Source organism: Musca autumnalis, unplaced genomic scaffold (genome assembly GCF_047663935.1).
Source record: "Musca autumnalis isolate F117 unplaced genomic scaffold, ASM4766393v1 scaffold_2, whole genome shotgun sequence".
NCBI classification, from domain to species: Eukaryota; Metazoa; Arthropoda; class Insecta; order Diptera; family Muscidae; genus Musca; species Musca autumnalis.
Window position 1 is genome coordinate 94,966,108 of NW_027411755.1, and position 24,534 is coordinate 94,990,641.

Sequence of the window (24,534 nt, forward strand, 5' to 3'; positions counted from 1 at the left end):
AGACCAAGTTCTGTTACACATTCCAAATTTCAGCGAATTTGGACATATATAGCGTGTTTGATGTATCAAATGCGGAAAATCGGCCGAAAATATATATGGGAGCTACATCCAAATCTGAACCGATTTCGATATAATTTGGCACATGTATTTCTAGATCAAGTTCAGTCCCACTTTCCAAATTTTATTGAAATTGGATATCTATAGCGTTTTTGGTGCCTCAAATACATGAAATCCGCAGAAAATATACGTAGAAGCTATATCAAAATCTGAACCGATTTCGATATAAATTGGCACATATATTTCTAGGCCATCACACATTTTAAATTTCAGCGAAACTGGACATATATCGAGTGTTTGGTGCATAAAATAAGGAAATCGGCCGAAAATATATGTATATGGGAGCTATATCCAAATCTGAACCAATCTCCCTATAATTTGGCATATTTATTTCTAGAACAAATTGCGTCAGACATTCAAAATTTCAGCGAACTTGGAAATATAGCGTGTTTGGTACATAAAATAAGGATGTCGGGCGAAAATATATGTGTATGTGAGCTATATCCAAATATGAACCGATTTTGATATAATTTGGCACGTTTATTTCCAGATAAAGTTCCGTCACACATTTCAAATTTCACACTGTCACACATACAACATTTGGAGATTGTATCTGTAATAGTTCTAAAGATATTTGCATACAAATTCTACATTTTCTGGAGGTACCTCCGGTTTTGATGCTATATCTCCAGATCAACGCGAAATTTCAAAAAATTATATTGCCTATTTTCATTCCAGGCCATGTAGCAATGTACCCTAAAAATTTCAGTAAGATCTGTTCAGCGGTTTTCGAGTCTATAAGTCACAAACAAACAAATAAACAAACATACAAAAAAATTTAAATTTTATATATATATAGATAGGCCAATTCTATCACACATTCCAAATGTCATTGAAATCGGACATATATAGCGTGTTTGGTACATCAAATACTTGAAATCAGACGAAAATATATGTGGGAGCTATATCCAAATCTGAACCGATTTCGATGTATAATAGAACATTTAGAACATATAGTTATAGACCAAATTCCGTCAGACAGTCCAAATTTCATTGAAATCGGGCATGTGTGTATAACGTGTTTGGTACACCAAATATTGAAATCGGACGAAAATATATATGGGAGCTATATCCAAATCTGAACCGATTTCGATATAGTTTGGTACATTTACTTATAGGTCTAATTCCGTCACACATTCCAAATTTTATTAGAATCGGACATATATAGCGTGTTTGGTACAACAAATACTTGAAATCGGACGAAATTATATATGGGATCTATATCCAAATCTGAACCGATTTCGATATAGTTTGGTACATTTTGTTATAAGCCACGTTCCGTCACGCATTCCAAATTTCATGGAAATCGGACATATATAGCGTGTTTGGTACATCAAATACTTGAAATCGGACGAAAATATATATGGGAGCTATATCCAAATTTGAACCGATTTCTATATATTTTGGCACATTTATTGGTACGCCAAATTCCGTGACACATTTCAAATTTGGAGTCTGTATCTGTGACCATTCCATATATATTTGCATACAAAGTTTAACTTTTTTGGAGGTACCTCCGATTCTGATGCTATATCTCTGGATCAGAGCCGAATTTCGAAACTTTTTATAGCCTATGTTACTTTCAGGCGATGTAGTAATATACCCTGAAAATTTCAGCAAGATCGGTTCAGCGGTTTTTGAGTCTATAAATTTCAAACAAACAAACAAACAAACAAACATACAAACATTTTTCTATTTTATATATATAGAAGATACGTATAATATCTCTATGTCGGTGTAATAATGCAATCAAAAAAAAAAAAAAATGAGAAGTGGAAACTTTATTTTGACGCTCACTGTATAAATTTGTCTGCCCTAAGAGCTACGTTAAGGATCCTTTGTTATGTTTTGGTTATGCCTACATATTTAACATTTTCCATTTTATTTCCTCCTCTAGTTCGTTTTCTTTTCTGAATGTGCTTCATATGTTCCATGTTAAGTCTCCAGTTCGGTAATCTTTTTTCCGTTTCGTTTAGACTTTGAACATTTGGTTTAATCACGAGTCAGTTATCTCATATTCTGGTTAAAAAATTTTTTTGGGTGAACCAAATGTGCATTGTATGTTTTTCATAATATTTGTTCTATTACTCCCTTTCTATCCAGGATGGTACTGCGCCTGTTGTAATATCTTGGTATAATATTTGATGAAAACTTAAAATTCAGATGGACCACATTTACACGGAAGCTATTTTGTTGGAATTAGATAAGGTACTACCAAAGCTATTTCTTGTAGAATGTAAATTTTCGTAAAGGTTTTTACCTACGTTGATTCCTAACAAAAAAGCGGGGATCCATGGTTTTTTGCAAAATGTATTTGAAATAAGTTTTATGAGTGTATATAATGTATGTATATATTAATAAATGACAATAAACATATAAGTATGCATTTATGTATGGTTGTTTGTATGTGCTCTTTACATATGGGCGCATGACAATGAGATCCTAAAGTTGCCGGTATAAAATTTCCCTCCATGTTTTCATGAATGAAATCAGCTGTTTACTGTTTACTACCTCAATATGGTTGGAAATGGAAGTGGCAGTGATTGGGTATGGGGTGCTTGTGTTTTGTGTTTGATGTTAATGTAACATCCGCGTGTATATATGTATTATCTCAGCTGGTTTAACTTGTTGATGCCACCACCAACTCAACTGTGCTAATGGGGGTTGTGTCGTCCTTCGCATTGTAATCATCAGCTTTAGGAATTTGTTTGGGTGGAATGTAAAACCACCAAGCTGCGAAGAAAAATACCACCGAACACAATTTGCCAGTCAATGCCAACATCCACATGTATCTGCACAAAACAAGGTGAAGAGAAACGGAGTTATAAAAAATTTCCTCATATCTATAGATTTTGAACTTACCGACTCATTTGAGAATTTTCATAAACCAAACATGCTCCTGCCTGTTCGTCGCATGTCTCCTGCCACAAAATGCATGTTTCATCGATAAGTGTGCCAAATATCATTGGAGCCGGTATAGTGCCCAATAAGCGTACCTTAATCCATTGAATACCCAAGGCAAATGAACGCTGATCGTCATAGACGCACCTGTAGTAATAAAAAATTAAAATTGAAAAAATTAATCTTAAATGAATCTGAAATTGAAGCTTACCTTAGGGTTGCCGATAAAGCTGGCATTGTAGCCAAAAATGTGAAAATCATCAGGATGAAACACAATATAACGAAATATGGCAAATACTGACACGACGATGAACACATCTTATTGGTGGCCTCAAATTCGGCTGATGGAAGTTTTGATTTTATACATCCACATTCCTTGTATGATTTACTCTCATTTTGTGCCAACTCTATGGAACAGCCGGCGTAACAGGGATTATAGTACATTATATTGTCCCGACCACATATTGGATCGTACATGTATTTGCTGCAGGAACAGTTGGCATTACAGTCAGCATCGAGATTAATTGCCAATTTTGTCAATGGCAGTTCTTGTTGTAGGCTTGTTTCGGCGGAATACCCGGTAGTGACTCCGGCAAATTTCAAATTCGGACAGGATAACAGAAAACAACTGGTAAAGACTGTAGCAATTATGGTCACCACGAGACACAATTTAATTATCCCCGCACAATTGAGATTAAATTTTTTTACCAAATAACCACCGAGAAATGTTCCACCGCCACCTGCAGGCACCGTGATTAGACCCATCAACAGAGCAGACCACACTGGTGAAATGCTGAATTGATTTTCAATTTGTTTTGGTAGGAAAGCAGCAAAACCCGCTATTATCATTCCCTCTGATGCTCCAGCCAAATTCAGAAAAACAAATGTTGGATTTTTCAAGAGCGAAGTTAAAGCCATAGGCAACTCCTTGAGTTTAGTAAATGCAGTGGGTTGGTCCACATTTTTGTTGGAATTATAAGCTTCTGATATTTTCTCCTGTTGTAGCTTTTCTGACCCAGGCAGTGATGCCGGATAGCCGAATATTGGTATGGCTAAGACGAAACAGGCAATAGCAGCAAATACGAAACCAATCCACCAAGCTCCGATCCATACTTTGCTGGCACTGGTTAGACTTAATCTGAAAAAGTACAGATTACATTTGATTAAGTTAAGTGGAAGATGCCCAAATATATTTAAAATTACTAAAATTTATTTTAAGAAATTTTGAAACCAAATTCGTTCGATTTACTGCCGAACTATTTATGTGATTGAAAACAAAAATGAATCAAATATTTTTCAGGCAAGTATCAGACGGCTTTACCGACCGTATAATTAAAGATTTTGGACTATTATGGACTTGCCTACGAAAAAAATAATATCGCTGTAAACAGGACCAAAAGAGGTAATTTCGGTAAAAATTTGCAAATGATTCTTGAACAGAACTTAAACTGCAGTTAAACAAAAATGTCGAACTTTTATGAGGTATGTGGGATTGGATTGATTGAAATAAAATTAAATTAAGTTTGAACAAAATATTATGAGATCCAAAGTTTGGGTAATTTCGTTTGCTCCGTTCAAGAGATATCGGGCGTACCATTTTATCTCTTGAGGGGAATGTACCGTAAGGGGTGGACCGACAAGGACCATCTTCGAACTTTATCTAAGTTGGGACTAACGCAGTATCCGGTTCGAAAGTTGTCGTGAATACTAGCCGCAGCACATAGTGGCACTAGAGAAATTTTACAGCTTTCGTTCCATTTTCTCATGAAGTATGGTCTTGCTAATGAAAAATCTTGTACCGTCGTAATAGGGCCTCGAGAAAACCTGTTGCAAAAAATCAAACCGATTCAAGAGCAGATCTTTAACTGCACGTTTTGTGTGGGAGGTTTCCGAAGTCCATATTCGAACCTGATATATTTTTGTTAGATATATTTGAAAAGTAAGGACCCAATCAGTTACTTCCTTCGAGAGTTATCGTGCTCACGATTTTAGCGAAAAATTTGAACTTTTGTGGGTCAATCTTTGAACTTGATTTAAGTTTGGACAAAATATAACGAGGATCATATATTAGACCGAATCGGTTGATCCCTTCGAGAGTTATCTCTCTGCCTAGAGCCGGACAGACAGATGGACGGACATGACAAACTCGACTCTAAACTGTATGAAACGGATTTCGTTCACAGATACTTGTGGTCTAAAACCATTAATACGATGAAATTGTGTCTCATCGAAATAATGGTCTTAGACCTCAAGTATATTTGGACGAAATCCATTTCGTCCAATTTAGCCCAATTTCTCATTTGGTCTGTTCCAGAACTGCAAGAATCTACTAATGTTTACTATTTTTTCCGATAACATAAAGAAAAAAATGCTATTGCTATTTTTAGGAAAATAAAAGAAAATATCTTTTTAAAATTTGTTTTTAGTATTTTTATAGTTTATTTATTGGGGTTAAAACATTTTTTAACACATAGAACGATATAAAAAAACACAAAAAAATTTTAAAAGTATGACTTTGAATTTGACCGTTTTTGAAGAAATTTCGAAAAAATACGGTGCTTCAAAAGACTTTTATAAGATCGTCGCAGTTGACGAGTCATGGATCCATGAGCATGAAAAAGAGAGCAAGCGCTAGAACCTGCTATTGAAGCGTACAAAAACAATGTTTTAGAGGTGTTTAATGGGAGTGGAAAAAGGGCTTCAACATTTGGTTTGAGCGCATTCAAAAGTGTATAAATCAAGCTAAAGAATACGTTAGAAAACTATTTTTAATAAAAAATATTCGCGTTTTCATTATTTCTAGCCAAAAAGAAGAAGGGCATTTTTTGAAAGCTATTGGAAGTTGAAAGAGTAGCCTTTTGCAAAAATCTTCCAAATAATGTTCTCAGCAATTCTTCAGAACATTTTGAAAGTCTAAAATGCTTATTTCATGTTGTTTGTATTTAAAACAAACGTTTATTTTTGCATTTGGGATTTCACCACATTATTGACATATTGAAGCGGATCAATTTTTTTTATTATAATTTCCCTTAGGCTTAACATCAATACCACGCTTGCGCAAGTTGATGGACTCAGATCGTAAACTAGAAATAATTATAAGCAAAGAGTAAAAGGGTTTATTTTAAAATCTACCGTGTTGTTATTTCATATGAAGCCATATCTGCTCCGCTCACAAGCTGCTTTATTACTGAAGCGGATTAACTTTTATTATTATAATTTCCCTTATGTATATACATATTTTATTTTAATACTTTACCTATACGTTGTCACTAATTCAATTAGTATTACGCAACATATGTTTAAATATTTGAATTCAACGGTTAAAAATGCAACTATGTACATATTTTCGTAAACAGTACTATTAATTTACATCTTTGATCATACTACCTTTTTTGTACAACTAATACTATTCGCGTCTCATCCTAAGTACCTAAGTGAAACCAAATTTCAATAAAGTCGCACTCATTCTGTAGCTAGAGTTGAAGGCTTAACATCAATACCACGCTTGCTCAAGTTGATGGACTCGGATGTTTTTGCTGGAAATAATAGCTAAATGGAGAGTCAAGTATCATCTTAAATTAATTTCGTTGTTTTGTTCTTATTTAATATTTATTAAATTGTCGTTGAAAAATATACTAATAAAAATAGGTAAAAATACTTTTTAAGTTAAACGGTTTTATGTTAAGCATACATTGCAATGTTTAAGATAAATGTACTAAAAACCAAAAAATAATGAAATAGATACAGTCGTGGGAATTATAAACATATGTATGTCTACAAATTATCGACTTAATGTGCGATAGAATGTACTTTTCTTTCGATTTTTGAAGCCTTCGTTTACGTTGTGTTGCAGTTTCTGCTTTATTTGTGTTTGTATTTTTTATATTTTTTTACCATTTTGTTCCCACGAGTAATGGACATTTAAACGGTCAACCCCCCTAGAGTTCCAATAAAGGGGCAAGGCTATGTACAACAAGATGCGCCTGAGTCTTGAGGGGAAAACGCTAACGACATATCATTTTTATCCACCCTAGTGCCATACAGTTCTCGGCGCGTTTTAACCTTTCACCTTAACTTGGGTGGTGTACCGCTAACGACGTATCATTTTTAGCCACCCTAACGCCACACAGTCCTCAACACGATAAAAAATCTTGACTTGGGTGGTGGATTCAGGCTGGATTAATCAGATACCTAAATTACAGGTTCAATTTCTAAATTTAAATCTTTATTATACGCCATTTAGTGGCTGCGCCCATCTTAAATATTGAGGTTGTATAGTGCACTGTATTCTTCTTGTCAAGCACTTTTATTTGATACCCATATTGGTGGGATTGATAAAAAATTGTTATCAGCCATTTGGTAGCGGCGGCCATCTTAGATTTCAATTTTGCATTGTAAATTGTATTCTACTTGTTGAGACCTTTCATTTGATACCCATGTTGATGGGATTGATAAAACCTAAGTTATCCGCCATTTTGTAGAGGCCGCCATCTTGGATTTTAATTTTATATAGCGCATTGTATTCTACTGGTTGAGCACTTTCATTTGATACCCACATTGATGGGATTGATAAAACCTACGTTATCCGCCATTTTGTAGCGGCGGCCATCTTGAATTTATAATGATAATGAATAAACATACTTGTATTGTCACCAAAATCCAAAGTGTATACAAAATTTCAGATTAATCGGTTGACAGGAAGAGGGTGAAATTTGAATTACTAAATAATAAATAAAACAAACGGGGTGAGCTAAATAAAACCATTTAAAAACAACATGATACAACAATGGCATGCTTTAAAGAGTTGTTTATTACAATCCAGCGAATATTCTTTATAAAAGCGAAATATTTGTTATTTATTTTTGTTAGTACAGGGGTCGGAAACATATTTTTCTATTGCATACTTTACGGGGCGTCTTTGTGTGAGTCCTATGTCTTTTCAATTAGTTGAATTGTGTGTGTGAGCAATTTTTACATACACAATTACAAATGGGAGCCCTATTACCTACCTTTGGTTTAGTACCATGAATAGACAATCTCCCAATAAACAATATTTACCGAGGGCTCCGATATTAGATTCCTTTAAGAGGTTTTCCATAGTTTGTTCAGAAAATGTACGGAATTCTCAAAATTTCCCTCAGAAATTGAAATGATCTTCAGCAAGATTTCGTTTAAGAATTTCTGCACACTTTCGTGCGCTTGTTTTCGAAAATGTTGCGAGTAATCTGCACATACTCTAATGGGAAATTTTGATTCGTTTCACTCTCTCTCTCGGGAACAAAATTGCCGAACATTCATCGAGAGTTGATTTAAAGGCAAGGGAGAGATTTTTTATGTCTTCACGATATTGCTTGTTTTTTTAGTTATTTTGCAGCTGTTAAGTGAATAAGACGTAACGGAACAAGTTATTTTGTGATGAAATTGGCACATATTTTATAATAAATGAAAGTGTAATATTGTATACACATTTTCTAAAACGTTGTTTATAATATTGTTATTTCTATTTTAGATAAATCAAATGGAAAATTTGTTCGCAAGGACTGTGCTTTATCATTTTATAAATGTGCAATTCAGTGGGCAGCAGCGACGAATACTATTTCATCAACAATGTAATGATAAAAAGTTCAACAAATATTTTAAATAAAGTTCCAATTTTACAAAATAACCAGATATTTCGCGCGACATGCCCTTGTTAAAATAATGGGTGGGAAAGGAGGTTTGTAATGAGGGTATGTATATAATATCCCTACTAAGAGGGTTACCATATCGTCCAAGGCGGTACCAGTTCGTATTACATGTAAACAATGTCCTATAGGTCTCAAACAGGAAATATCTGAAAACTAAGACGTTTCATGAGGTTAATTAATTTAATTCACCAGGATGGACTGCCATCAATTACAATAAATATTGTCTACATAATAACTCGATCAGGAGGTTTGCCAGATCAACTAAAAAAGTGCCAGGTCTTATTAACAGTAAACGGGACCCACTTTTTCAAATATGTTATATCTACAAAACTACTGAACAGATTTTGACACTTTCAAGGAATGTACAGGGCTGGTCCCTGTGAATATAAGCTGCAGTTTTTGTTGAATATTAAAAAAACGTTACATTTGCAATAATATCAGTTTGAAAACCCTGCCCACGCCTTTCATTTAAACGTTATATATAAGTTAAGAGACAATATGTTGAACGTATCACATAACCAACCATCCAGCCATGGGAACAATCAACGAAATTCATTCTCATAATTATTGTATGCAATATCAGGTTGCACCAAAATGTGGGAATGAAATAATGCCTACTCAGCGCACGTGTTGTCGTTGCAGCAGAATAAATTAGTTAAGTAGCTTTAAATCACAATTGTAAATTTCAGTGCCAATATTTTATTAATAAAGTGAAGACGTGTTGCTCCGTCAACACTAAGTCTTTTTTAAAAAGATAAAATATCCTGTTTTTAATTAACTGGCGCCCGAGCAGGGACCCGAACGGTGTTATCCTGAGGAAAAATAAGTCTAAACCGCGGAGTTAGCATTTTCCCAGGACGGGTCCACGTCGATAGTAAAAAAATTAAAATAAAAACCGTGAAAAAATTAAGAAAGAAAACAACAAGAGAGTGCGGAAATGATGCCCCCGAGTAGATTCAATTCAAAAAGGAGTCCTCAAAAGGACAGCGGCCGCATTGTATTATAAGTGACTTTAGGAAAATAAGTAAAATTATCTACATAAAAGTGAACTAAACAAAGAAAAAATATTAAATAAATAAAGAAACATAAGAAAAAATATTGACTCTAAAATAAGCAAGAATTTGTGAAAATTAATTAAAAGAAATTATAAAAAATAAATGTTGTATGATCCTAAAGAAGGAGTTTATGAAAAATAAGTGACTCTAAGAAATAGAAAAAAATAAATATTGTGACTCTAAAATAAGAAGGAATTTGTGAAAGTAAATTAAAGAAATTATAAAAAAATAAATAAGTGACTTTAAAATAAGAAAAATAAGTTGTGAAAATTGAAAGAAATTATTTAAAATTAAGAAATATTGCATTGAAATATGAGAAAAATAGAAAAAGAAATAAATATTGTGACTCTAAAATAAGAAAGAATTTGTGAAAATAAATTAAAGAAATTATAAAAAATAAATAAGTGACTTTAAAATAAGAAAAATAAGTTGTGAAAATTAAAGAAATTATTTAAAATAAAGAAATATTGTATTGAAAAATGAGAAAATAATATTAAAAAAGAAAAAAAAGAAGTTAACCTTTAAAAAATACAAAGAATTTTAAATTGTTGAAAAAAATAAGGAAAAAGAATTATTTCATAAGAGAATACAATTGAATTAAGGTAAATTTAAATTGAAAAATTAAAATTTTAAGAATATAATTGAATTAAAGGAAATTTAAATTGAAAAACTAAATATTAATTTTAAAAAAGGCAAAAAGGAAGTGAGATTAAAATTCCGAAATATGCTGCTTTACTTTTGGTAAGTTAGTTAATTCAACTTGGCACTCAATTAAATAAATAATTAAGAAAAAATTGTTCCGTACATTTGGTTTGATCATAAAATAAAATCCTTCAAATACATGATTTTTTCCTGACTGCAAGAATTAATTTTTCTAAGTACCAAACTAATTCCCTGATTCATAAAAAATGCCTGGAAATCCCATAGATGAATTGTCAAATAGACTTAGTTCAACCTTAAATATTGCCAACATGAATAATAACAGTGAAACTTCAAGATTTTCGTCGGCGCAAAGGGACGAAATTAGAACGATAATATCTGAAATACTGAAAATAGATTCAAACAGTGACTGTTTAGATGAAGATTCCGATCAACCCATAGGAACCGTAAAAGTTGAGGAATTAGAAAAAATTCCAGACATTGTAAAAACAATAAGGGATTTTTCAGGAAAGCCTGGAGAATTTGGATCCTGGCGAAAATCTGTAGAAAGAGTATTAGACCTTTTTAAGGAACTCAAAGGCACAAGTAAATATTATGCCATATTACACACTATTAGAACTAAAATAGTAGGGGAAGCGGATACAGCCTTAGATTCATATAGAACACCTTTAGATTGGCCTAAAATTAAAAAATGCCTCATGATGCATTACTCAGATAAGAGAGACATAGGGACTTTGGAGTATCAACTCTCCACGATGATACAGGGACAAAAATCAATAACTGACTATTATCAAGCAGTGTACCAACATTTATCACTAATTCTTGATAAAATTGCCTGCTTAGAATTGGACGAAAATAGTCTAATGGCCATGACTAACGCTTATCGGGATAAAGCTCTTGATACCTTTATTAGAGGTCTAAGAGGGGATCTTCCGAGACTCTTAAGCGTTAGGGAACCCTCATCATTGCCGCAAGCATTACATATATGCCTTAAATTAGACAATATGAATTATCGTATGAGTCAGGCATATGGGCATACGCAAAAACCAGATTATTTACGAAAAAATTCTGCGGGAAATTTCTATCCACAGCTAGCACATATTGGTGGAACAGCAAAACCACCATTACCACCAAGATATCCATCTAAACCAAATTATGGTAATGGTATGGTGCAACCACAACTGCATAGAACATTTGTGAATCCTTATGTGAATAATTTCCCACAACAACAGATGTATCATCGACCCAATCCTACATGGAGCACACAGGTATTTCCAGGCCAATCAAGTTCACCCAGACCTGAACCAATGGATATTGATAGGTCTATTCAGACGAGGCAGGTCAATTACGCAAACAGGCAACAGTTTAACCCTACAGTCAAGAGAGCAGCTGGATCGTACCAAGGGCCGTCCCCAAAGGTGCAACGGAACTTCCATTTAAATACAGGAAGTCAAAATGATCAAATGGTTGAAGCCGGGGAAAGCATAAATTTACCCGACTACGGACAACAGGTAGAGGCCGGATATAATAATACTGACTTGGCCAGCTACTCTGATATTATGACAGAGGAAAATGTAAATGATCTGTTGGATCAAGGAGGCAGTGAAATTTACGCTTCTGATAATATCATTCCTGACGAAGATACCAACGCTGACTTGAATTTTTTTGCATAAAAAGTTCCTCGTTGCCATTCTTTACCGTAAGAACGAGGAACGGACATTCATTACGGATGTTAGTTGATACTGGAAGCAACAAAAACTATATAAAACCTAGTTTAGTTAGTAATCCCCAACCTAATAAAGATTCATTTGCTGCCAAAGCTGTAAAAGAAGAAATTAATGTATCCCACCACGTATATTTAGATATTTTTGAAGGAAAAACACAGCCGTTACAGTTTTTCCTTTTGCCTGGATTACAGACATTCGATGGAATATTAGGAAACGACACAATGAGGGAACTCTCAGCAGTTATTCATACTAAAGAAAACTATTTCACATTAGACGGTGTTGGAAAAATACCTACAAGCCAGCATTTCTTTCAGGATGTAAAAAATATAGAACTCCGCTTATCTCATTTGTCAGAAAATATAACATCTAGAATAGCAGATATCGTAAAAAAGCATAAGAAGTTATTTTCAGAGCCAGACGAACGCCTAACCTATACAACGAAGGTGGTGGCCGAAATAATAACTTCAAACGAATCTCCTACGTACACAAGAAATTATCCATATCCTTTGGCCTTACGAGAAGTGGTAGATAATGAAATAAAAAAGCTTTTGAATGACGGAATAATAAGACCATCCCGCTCACCCTATAACTCACCAATTTGGGTAGTACCCAAAAAAGAGGACGCCTCAGGACAGAAAAAATATAGGGTAGTAGTAGATTTCAGGAAATTAAATACTGTTACCGTCCCTGATAGATACCCCATACCAGAGATAAGTGAGGTATTAGCAAATTTGGGAGGAAATAACATATTCTCTGTTGTAGATCTAAAAAGTGGTTTCCACCAGATACCCCTTAGAGAGGAAGATATGCAAAAAACAGCCTTTTCCATAAGTAATGGTAAATTTGAATTTACTAGACTTCCTTTTGGGTTAAAAAATGGTCCTTCTATATTCCAAAGGACTTTGGACGACATCCTTAGAGAGTTCATAGGCAAGACATGCTATGTTTATATTGATGATATAATAATCTTTAGTAAAGATATAGAAAGTCATCTTAAACATCTTGAGGAAATATTTTCCACCTTGGAAAACGCACATATGAAGGTTCAACTGGATAAATGCGATTTCTTTAAAGAAGAGGTAGAGTTTCTTGGATTTGTAGTGTCAGCAAAAGGTGTAAAAATGAACCCGAAGAAAGTTGAGGCCATTGTAAATTTTCCATATCCAACTAACTTAAGGGAATTGCGTTCACTCCTTGGGTTATTTAATTTTTATCGAAGGTTCATAAAAGGATTCGCTGAAATAGCTAAACCTCTTACAAACATGTTAAGGGGAGATAACGGAAAAGTTACAAGAACACAATCAAGGAGGATAAAAGTTTTCCTAAGTGATGTAGAAAAAAAGGCAATAGACTCTTTGAAAAATGCGATAATATCGCCGGAAGTCGTACTAGCCTACCCTAACTTCGAAAAGGAATTTCATTTGACGACAGATGCGTCAAATAAAGCTATTGGTGCAGTCCTTAGCCAAGAAGGGCGACCTGTGACATTTATTTCTAGATCCCTTTCCCACGAGGAAGAAAATTACGCCACAAACGAAAGAGAGATGTTAGCTATAGTTTGGTCTCTATACAATCTTAGGAATTATTTGTATGGTACAGCCAAAGTTGTAATTCATACTGATCACCAACCACTCACATATGCCCTTAGTAATAAGAACGCTAACACCAAGATGAAGAGATGGAGGGCTATCCTTGAAGAGTATAACTATGAAATTAAATACAAACCTGGGAATACGAACTTAGTGGCTGATGCCTTATCTAGGCCACCTATTTCAAACGTCTACACCTTAACGGGATCGGTACATAGCGCAGAAAGCTCAGAAGAGGACCTTATACCGAGTGTCGAAGTACCCATTAATGTTTTCAAGAATCAGTTGTTTTTGATTGCAGGCGAGGAAACTTCATACCAATTTCAAATAGTATTTCCAGGATACCATAGGCATTCAATAACAGAGAGAGATTTTACTAATGAAAAATTGCTTTCATTACTAAAAAGATATTTAAACCCTTCCGTCGTTAATGGGATAAAAGCACCAGAAGAAATAATGGGGAGAATTCAAGAAATATATCTAAATCATTTTGTCAATATCAAAGCACGGTTTACACAAAAAGTAGTTATTGATATTACATCAGAATCCATGGAGGAAGGTATAATTATTGATACGCACAAGCGAGCTCATAGGAATGCTGTAGAAAATAAAGCGCAAATAATGGAGAAATATTATTTTCCTAGCATGATGAAAAAAATAAAAAGAATTGTGAAACTCTGCACTATTTGCAAAAAAGGTAAATATGACCGTCATCCGAATGATCCAAAATTGAGTGAGACACCTGTACCATCATATCCAGGTCAGGTAGTACACATAGACATTTTTGCAACTGACAAAAAGCTAGTCTTGACTGCAATTGATAAGTTTTCGAAGTACGCACAGGCTAGAATAATAAATGGAAAATCTGTAGAAGACATTAGGAAATCTCTTCGAGATTTAATATTTTTCTACGGAGTCCCAAAAACTATAATTATGGACAATGAAAAATCACTAAACTCATCGACTATCCTATTTATGATGAAAGATGAATTAGGAATAGAAGTTTTTACAACACCGCCATATCGGAGTGAGGCTAACGGACAAGTAGAACGTTTTCACTCCACATTGGCAGAACTGATGAGATGTTTAAAACAAGAAGAGATTTGCAGGAATTTCGAGGAATTGCTAGAAAGGTCGGTTAATGAATATAATCACTCAATTCATTCCACCATAGGTAGAAAACCGGTAGACATATTCTTTGGAAGGACGGTGGATTTTTCACCAGGAAGTTATGAAAGGACTAGGCAATCGAATATGGAAAAGATCAAGGAAAAACAGAAAAAGGACTTGAAATACCACAATAAAGAAAAGAAGGACTTTAAATCATACCTTCCGGGACAAACAATTTTCGTCAAAATTAACAAACGTTTAGGAACAAAACTATCTGAAAGATACAAAGAAGAGATTGTTAAAGAGGACCGCAAATCCACCATTGTTACGGAAGGTGGAAGAGTTGTCCACAAAAAATTCATAAGAAATTAATCAGAACAAACATTTTGCAGGTTTTTAATGGCGTTTAGTCAATGTATGGGAGAGTTTCGGATTTTGGATTATTCGAACTCGAAACTGGTTGCAATTGATGTCGGACTGGCAAAGGTTCAAACTGGCACCTTCAAGCTAGTGCACATGTTCGACCTGAAAAATTATGAGAGCATAATACAAGATTTGGAATCAAGTGTCTGGCAGAATAATGAAAAGAATCATCCTCTCCTTCCCTTCCTTCATCATTCCCTTTCCCAAATAAAATCATGTATTTATCGTTTAAAACCAAAAATAAGGTCAAAAAGATCCATTGACTTCTTAGGAAGTGCATGGAAATGGCTGGCTGGATCGCCAGACCACCACGATTTTCAAATAATTACAGAAAAAGTTGAGAATGTACTGGCCAACAACAACAACCAGGCCATAATTAATCAATTATCAATAGAAAGGTTGAATTTACTCTCAAATGCTACCAACAAGATTTTGAAAGAATTAAAAAACAATAAAGAAACCTCAATGGAAAAAATAACTGAGTTGAAATACAGATTAGAAATAATAAAAGAAGAAATCTTCAACGTGGAATTTGCCATAGAATGGGCGAAGGCCGGCATTATCAATTCATTTATATTTTCAAAAGTCGAAGTAGAGACATTGCAAAAACTTTTCAAAAAATCAGAAATTCCATTTAATAGCGTAGATGAATTACTAAAATTCGCCAAAGTAAAGGTAGCATCTGATTCAGAGAGTTTAATTTACATTGTAAGCATTCCAACCACAGACAATGAAAATTGTAACCATAATCTGTTAAAACCTGTAAAGTTTAAAAACTCTGTTTATAAAATAAAATATAATGAAATAATAATTTGTAAAAATAAATTACTAGGTATTAAGAACAAATGTGACAGCTACGAAAGCTTAAATATCTGTAACATTGAAAATATAGAGAAACTTAAAGACACAGATTGTATTGTACAATTATTACAAAGTAAACCATCCACGTGCGCTGTTACTAATAATGACGATGTCCCCTCAGTTGAACAACTTAATGATGACCTGATATTTCTAAACCAATATTCTGGCGAAGTTTTTGTAAACGAATCCCCCATTTTATTAAACGGCACATTTATTGTCCATCATGCTGAAACGAATGTAACAATAGAAGGACGATCATTTTTCTCAAAACAAATTACGGGTCTAAAACCATTACCAGCACTGGTGCAACCCAAAGAGGCCGATAGAGAAATAGAAACGTTGTCACTTGAAATGATGAAATCTGTATCATTTAACAACACAAAAATGATAGAGACTATCCAAAGAAGAGAACAGATTGACATCGGAGTGGCTGTATTTATTTTCATAATAATACTTATCATAATAACCGTAATCACTAAACGGAAACATAACTACCCAAAAAACAACGAAAGTGCAACAAAACCAGACCAAGAATCAACAACAGAGGAAATCACAATAGAAAATGTACCCTGTTCATCTTCAAACAAGAGGATCAGAAGTCTTAATAATATCCCGTTTTTCTGAAAAAAAGATGACCAATTGATTCATACGAGGACGTATGAATTTAAAGGGGGAGGAGTTAAGAGACAATATGTTGAACGTATCACATAACCAACCATCCAGCCATGGGAACAATCAACGAAATTCATTCTCATAATTATTGTATGCAATATCAGGTTGCACCAAAATGTGGGAATGAAATAATGCCTACTCAGCGCACGTGTTGTCGTTGCAGCAGAATAAATTAGTTAAGTAGCTTTAAATCACAATTGTAAATTTCAGTGCCAATATTTTATTAATAAAGTGAAGACGTGTTGCTCCGTCAACACTAAGTCTTTTTTAAAAAGATAAAATATCCTGTTTTTAATTAACTTATATGCCAAACTTCTGATTATATCGGTTTCAGCATTAATTTTGGGAGACAATGGGGTTGTGTCTCCGACCCTAGGTACATACCGGAACCGGAACTGATGACCACGCCCACTCTTTTAAATGCATTGGATCGCAAATTAATTTTCGAGATAACGGTGCTTGCGCCCCCGATCAAATTTTCTTTCTTCGTGCCGGAAGTCCCGACCAGTCCCAAAAATTAACTAACCGATTTTCATGAAATTTTGTGGAATGACCCTTGGTACATGTATGCATGAATTTTGAAAGGGGCACGGTATCTTCCCTAATAAGAAAAAAGATATATTTACAAATGGTGAGGTTCAACGGTCCGTCAGCCATGAAAAGCTAAAACATATAAGTCAGAATAAGCGGGAGAATTCGACTTTACAATTTGTAAACATTTATAATTAGATCGCTTTAGGATAAATATGGTGGACATGGACGACAACACTGTGACACACTGTGACCATTGGTGAGTATACTAAGAACCCAAAAGAAAATGTTCGCCATAGCTCATGTTTCTGAGATATCGCGCAATGAAGTTTTTGATATTTTCCCTATAATACTTGGGAAAATGTCCCTATTTCTCTGTTTGGCGTTGTTGTAGCTTCGTTTTGATATGTCATCTCTTCAGTCAAATCGATTGCCGAATCTTTTTGTAGAACATTTAATTTTTCTAAATCAACGCTTTTCATATCCTTTTTGTCCTTTATTTCTTGAACCGTATTGAAAGTACTACAAAATGTGATTTTTCAGCATCCAAATATTCCACAAAAATTTTGCTCAGAAAATTTTAGACACGGTTCTCATTGACAACTAATCGATTTTGTCCCGTTTTCATTGTCATTTTTGACATTTATTCGGGCTTTGCTCAGAATTAAACTATGTCTTGTTTTATGTATAGTCGTTATTGGTTATGAATGAATTCGTTTCGAATTCGGATAGAATTTCTGAAAAAATATCCGATTCAGTAGTGGGATTCTCTAACGCATTTTTTGGTTACCGACAAAAATCGGTAAAATTAAAACGAAAAATTATGAATGAAAAGCTGAAGTAAAAGTTGACAACACTGTTGCTATCGGTAGAACTTTGCGACTACTTTTTATTGATCGTTAACTTACGGAATAATATCGTTAATTACCGAAATTATAAGGATTTTAATTTTACCGATTTTTGTCGGTAACCAAAAAATGCGTTAGAGAATCCCACTACTGAATTCGGTACGAAAGTTGTATGGACGTGGTCACCGAATTCGGAAAGAATTTTCTAAGGAAATTCTTAAAAATATTAGAGTTTCGGACGAATTCCGTCCGTATTCGGAAGTAAATTCTTGGAAAATTCGGAGAAAAATTTATATTTTCTGACAGAATTCGGTCCGAATTCGGAAGAAAATTCAGGAAAATTCGATGAAAAATTTAGATTTTCTTAAGAAAATCCGTCCGAATTCGGAAAGAAATTCTGGAAAAAAGTTCAGATTTTCTAAAAAAAATGGGACACAATTCTGACGCTGACGCCACGTGTCGTACTGTACAGAACAAACCCCACTCAGAGACAATTTTCTTTCAATGTGCTATTTATGGAAGATTCTAATTTCAAACTTTATAATGATTTTGCCTGTTGTTATCATTTTATGATTAACAGTAGAACAATATGCAGAAGTATACTTCTACATATATGTTGAAGCTATCAACACTAGCTTGATTTATTATATGTAGCATTTATATCAAAAAAAATTTAAAATTGTATATGCGAATTTTATGACCAGTCATTTTGTTCTTCGACATCAAACGAAAAAAAAATCCCTTAGAAAATCCATTAGAAATCGGAACGAATTCGGAATGACGATTCTTTAGAAAATGTGCAGAGATTCTTAAAATAAACTTATAGAAAATCGGTCAAATTTCTAGGAAAATATTAGAGAAATCGGCCACAATTCTAAAAAATATTCAGAAAATCTCAGAAAAAATCAGACATCAGAGCCCTCGGAAAAAATTGTTAGCTGGGTACCTATTAGTTATTGCTTATATAGACACCCGGGGTGCATCTGAAATATTTACCATAAATAGTACCCGTTATGCCGAACATGTTAATGACAAATTTTCTTGGCGGATAGATCCGGGTTTATTAATTTTTGAGCCGGATATTCCTATATAAAACCCGGGCTTTGAACCGGTTTTAAGTACAACAACGCCACACAGAGATATAGAGCTATTTTCTCAAGTATTATAGGGAAAAAATCAAAAACTTCATCGCGCGATATCTCAGAAACTTGACCTATGGCGACAATTTCCTTTGTGGTTATTTATATACTCACCAATGGCTTTCATTTTTAAATGGAATTGTGGATTTTGGAATAAAAACCCAACGAAAGTGTTCATTTCGCATGTTTTGTACAAAGTTTATGGGAAGTACTAAGGGTCATTTTACATGTTTTCTTTTACTATTGTACGGATTTAAAAACGCAAAACAAACCAATTTAGAAGCATTAAAAGTAAAATTTTAACATTAAAAGTTAATCACAGAAAAGCTTAACTTACATTTAATGATCAATTTTAACTAAAATTTAGCCAGAACGCTATAAATTTGTACGTAAAATCCAAACTATAACAAAAGAAGACTTGTAATAATGGCGGTTAGACATTTTCATAGCAATCATGAATACTCACGTAGGGAGCTTCTCACGAGTGAGTTGCAGCTCACTTCTCACGTCTCGACCTATCACAAATGACAAGGGAGGAGCGAAAAAAGTTAAGAAGGGTTCACAAGTTGGAAAATTGAAAATAGTGCCTCATTTTGTGAACCCTTGAAAATATAATTTGTGTTGCCATATCGTTATTTTATTTACAAATGATTTTGCAATGTCTAAATAATCGTAATTTTTTATAAAACACTACTATATTTTAAATTAAATTAATATTTCTAAAACAAAAAATACTTTTTATCAACAATCCACTTTAAAAATACCTGGTAATTGATAAAAAATTGCTAAATATTTGACATGTGGCAGCATCTGTAACAGTTGTTTTTTTGTTTTGACAAATATGTAAAAAATTTTTATTTACGCCCGAAGAATTTCTGCAATTTGCAAAAAGTGATCAAACATTGTTTAAAGATCATTAAATGGCAAAAAGAAATGAAAATGTTTAATATTGCATTTTGGATGATGGCCGAAACTACAAACGCTGAGGAATACAAAGAAAATCAAGCAAAATTTTGTGGAAGTTGTTCCATGCGATGCCAATATCTCACTGGATCTTTTGTATTAGTTCAAATGAAGTTGTGAATGATCCCATCATCAGCATTTGAAAAAATTTCAAGAATTGTAAATAAATACAATACGGAAACATCCGATCTTTTCACCAGCATTAGGACCAATTTTATGAATGCTAAGTACATTTCAATTAAATCCTTTTCTTCAACATTTAAACCAATTTCATAATGTTATCTTTCTTTATACCCTACACCACTATGTGGTAAGGGGTATTATGTGTTAGTGCATTTGTATGTAACATACAAAAGGAAGCGAGATAGACCCATAGTTCCTTCTAGGGATATATGTACATAGAATCACTTCCTGAGTCGATTTATGCATGTCCGTCCGTCCGTTCGCAACATACAGGTCGCATTTGTTGACCGATTTCGCTGAAAATTGGGGAATACCATTTTTTTAGCCGTCGGAAGATCAAGTTCGAAGATGGGCTATATCGATCCAAGTTTTGGTATAGCCCCCATATAACGGTACCTCCCGATTTAAGGTATTTTAAGGATCTTAGCCGCATTTGTTGCCCAAACCAGCTGAAATTTTACATTTGAGGTTCCCAATGGCCGCGAAATTGCTCCACTAAAAATTGTCAAGATAGGTCCACGGTTCGGTATAGTTCCCATATAACGATACCTCCCGATTTAAGGTATTTTATGGATCTTAGCCACATTTTTTGCCCAAACTAGCTGAAAATTTACATTTGAGGTTCTCAATGGCCGCGAAATTGCTCCACTAAAAATTGTCAAGATAGGTCCACGGTTCGGTATAGTCCCCATATAACGATACCTCCCGATTTAAGGTATTTTAGGGATCTTTGCCACATTTTTTGCTTGAACTAGCTGAAATTTTACATATGTGGTTCCCAGTGGCCACGAAATTTTGCCACTTAAAATTGTTAAGATAGGTCCATGTTTTTTTGTAGCCCCCATATAACGGTACCTCCCGATTTTAGGTATTTTAACGATTTTCCCCAAATATGGCTCCAATTTGCCATTTGGAGTTTAATGAGTTCAAAAAATTTACTTTAATGTTTGTTTTGGGTTATTTAAAAACTTCTCCACCAAGAATTATGGACATACAATGTATACTAATTATTCCATTTTTACATATTTCGACTGGTGTAGGGTATTACATAGTCGGCCCCGCCCGACTTTGGTCTTTTCCTACTGGTTTTGTTATGTTTTTATTTATAATATTTTTATATTTAACTTTATGAATTTAATCCTTCATATTTTGACTCCTTCTTGATGCCATCCAAAATTATTTGGATCTTTTGGTGGGTAACGGTCTTGTAAAAAGAATGGGCGAAGGTGGTAAAAAGGTGACATTTCATTTGCACTCATGCTTAAATAGCATCTTTGGCATCGAATATTTTTCTGGGAACCTTAGCGAACAAAGAACAATTCAAAGGCACTTACGATATGTCACTCGAGTTGCCGCAAAGTTTGTAAGTACCTACATGCATATGTACATTAATATGCACATTGTTCTATCGAGGAACAACAATTGCAGATTGGGTTGCTCCTGATTGGGTCCTCTCCCATTCTTGTTGCCCTCCTATGATTCTGAACCGCTTCCCATATCTGAAAAATATTGGCCAACATCAACTCCGCCTCCAAATTACGCCAAACCCGATTGAGGTCTTCCTTGCTTCATTAAAAACACGGATGAACATGTACAGTTGCCAAAAAAACTTCTAATTGTTTTTTATTTTTTTTTTTCTATAAAAAATTTCCATATTTACATTTTTTTGTTCAACTCACCTTGAATTCTGTAGTGAGAGAAAATTGCCTCACATTCTCACTTTTTTGACATTTATGATAGCTACTTTTCTCACGAACGTGTGTTTTGTTCTCCCTTATGATGTTTATAATAAGGGAGGAGGCGAGAGTGAGAAAACTCACGGTGAGATGATGTTTCTGATTGGGCTGTTTGTAAACTCCCTTTAGGTTTGCAAGCGAGATTTTTTGGAGAAAAACACATGCTTGAGAGCATTCATGATACCTACTTTTTCTCCCTCGGATTTTTTTCGTGTGGATTTTTAATGATCAATTTTAACTAAAAGTTAGCCAGAACGCTATAAATTTGTACGTAAAATCCAAACTATAACAAAAGAAGACTTGTAATAATGGCGGTTAGACATTTTGTAAACTCCCTTTTGGAAAAAACACATGCTTGAGAGCATTCATTATACCTACATGTTCTCCTCCGGTTTTTTTTGTGTGGATTTTTTGCTTGTGATGGAAAAAAGGGGAAAAAGAGAGAAATTCCGCACGAAATTTTCATTCGGGATTGGGCTGTATATTTAAAAAAAAAAACTACCACAATTTCAAAAATTATTTTCAACTTTGGCGTTTAATCCAACAAACTGCACATCACACATCTTATATGTATGTACATATGTATGTGCATATTTGTATTTAAAACTCTAGTCATATATTTACATTTACATTTAACACTAGTATTAACTGAAACAGAGAATATTCGCCTATATTCGCCTGAAAATGTCATGGTCATAGCATCATCATATTGTCTTAGCAACAAATAGGGGATGATGCTTGTGAACATACTCTCGGTTACTCTCGGTGACAGCAAAGCAACGCTGGCTGACACCTGTAAATATTAACCTCGCCATGGCATTTAGTCGACAGTATTAAAATTGTATTTATGAGTCCCCGAAGAATTCTTATGGTGAAATAGTTATTAGGAAAAGTGATTTACTACCGCCAGAAGACGCTAGAAGACGCTTTATATTCTTACGCGGTTACTTTCTGTTGACACATTCATCGCTTGGCATACGTTAAGGATGCCGTTCACGTGTGTGATATTAACACATTTGTGTTCCCAACCAATGTACTGTTGTACAGGAAACATAGGTTCATAGCATCTTATTCTGGAGTGCGAAGAAAGTTTTTCCCTTAACTTGTGATTTATTGCCAGTTTGTCGTCGAATAATTATGATTTGTTAACTTGTTAAGCTAAAAGAACTCCTCACATATGGCTTTTTGTAAGAGTGAACTTTGTTTTGTGTTTTTGTACAAGGTTTGTATTTAAGATTAGAAAACGTTTCAATTTTATAGGTAACTTTAAATGTTAATCTGCGGAAATAAAAGACTGCTAGGACTCCCGACTTACCGATTTTGTCAATTTCATGTAATAGCCCAGTGAAAATCTATATATATAAAAGAGCTTAGTGATGACTGAGTGAGTGACATGTATATCATCGCCCAGACGAAACCGCTGAAGCTAGAAAGCTGAAATTTTGACTGTGGGTTGGGGCTGGGTTTTTGGAAATTCGACCTATAAGGGTACGAAAAGTACTAAAAGGTACTAAATATGGTACCCTTTGTATTAGGCAAACGAGAAGAGCTAGAATTCTGAAATTTGGAATGAGGGTAACTGATGGAGATTTAAAAAGATGTACCAAAGGGTTTTGGGAAATTCGACCTCTAAGTTTACGAAAAGTACTAAATTTAGTACCAATTGTATATTTTGAACGGATTTAGCTAGAAACATGGAATTTGGTATGGAAATGAAGGTCGGGAAGTGGTGTTTAAAAAAGGAAATGGTTTGTGAAATTCGTACCCATGTGTACGAATAGTACTAAATTTAGTACAATTTGTTTTGGGTGAAAGGATAGAGCTGGAAATCTGAAATTTGGATTTAAGATTACTGACTGATTGAGATATAGGGGTAATTTTGGAAATTCGTACTTATGTGTACGAAAAGTACTAAATTTAGTACAACTTGGATTTGGATGAACGGATAGAACTAGAAACCTGAAATTTGGAATTAAGAATACTGACGGAGTATAGGATTGCGATATGGGGGTAGTTTTCGAAATTTGTATTTATATGTACGACAAGTTCTAAATGGTACTAAATTTTGTACAACTTGGATTTGGGTGAACGGATAGAGCTGGAAACTTGAAATTTCGAATTAAGATAACTGTTGAAGTGTACGATTGATATATGGGGTAGTTTTAGTACTTATGTTTACGAAAAGTACTAAATGGTACTAAATTTGGTACAATTTGGATTTGGTTGAATGAATAGAGCTGGAACCCAGCAATTTCGTACTAAATATGGTATCCATGGTATTAGGCAACCGGGAAGAGCTATAAATTTGGAACGAGGGTCACTGATGGAGAGT

The 24,534-nt window shown here is 34.2% G+C and overlaps 1 protein-coding gene across 1 annotated transcript in view; it reads right to left on the reverse strand.

The window, feature by feature from the left end:
- Nucleotides 1–2,411: 2,411 nt before the first annotated feature.
- Oatp26F (Organic anion transporting polypeptide 26F) overlaps nt 2,412–24,534 on the reverse strand; it is a 101,837-nt gene continuing 79,714 nt past the window's right edge. Inside the window, exons 5-7 of the mRNA XM_073968532.1 lie at nt 3,230–4,156; nt 2,980–3,165; nt 2,412–2,909 (exon numbers count right to left, since the gene is read on the reverse strand). Of these exons, the coding sequence (XP_073824633.1) occupies nt 2,738–2,909; nt 2,980–3,165; nt 3,230–4,156 (1,285 nt within the window). The 3' untranslated portion in view covers nt 2,412–2,737. The remainder of the gene's footprint in view (nt 2,910–2,979; nt 3,166–3,229; nt 4,157–24,534) is intronic.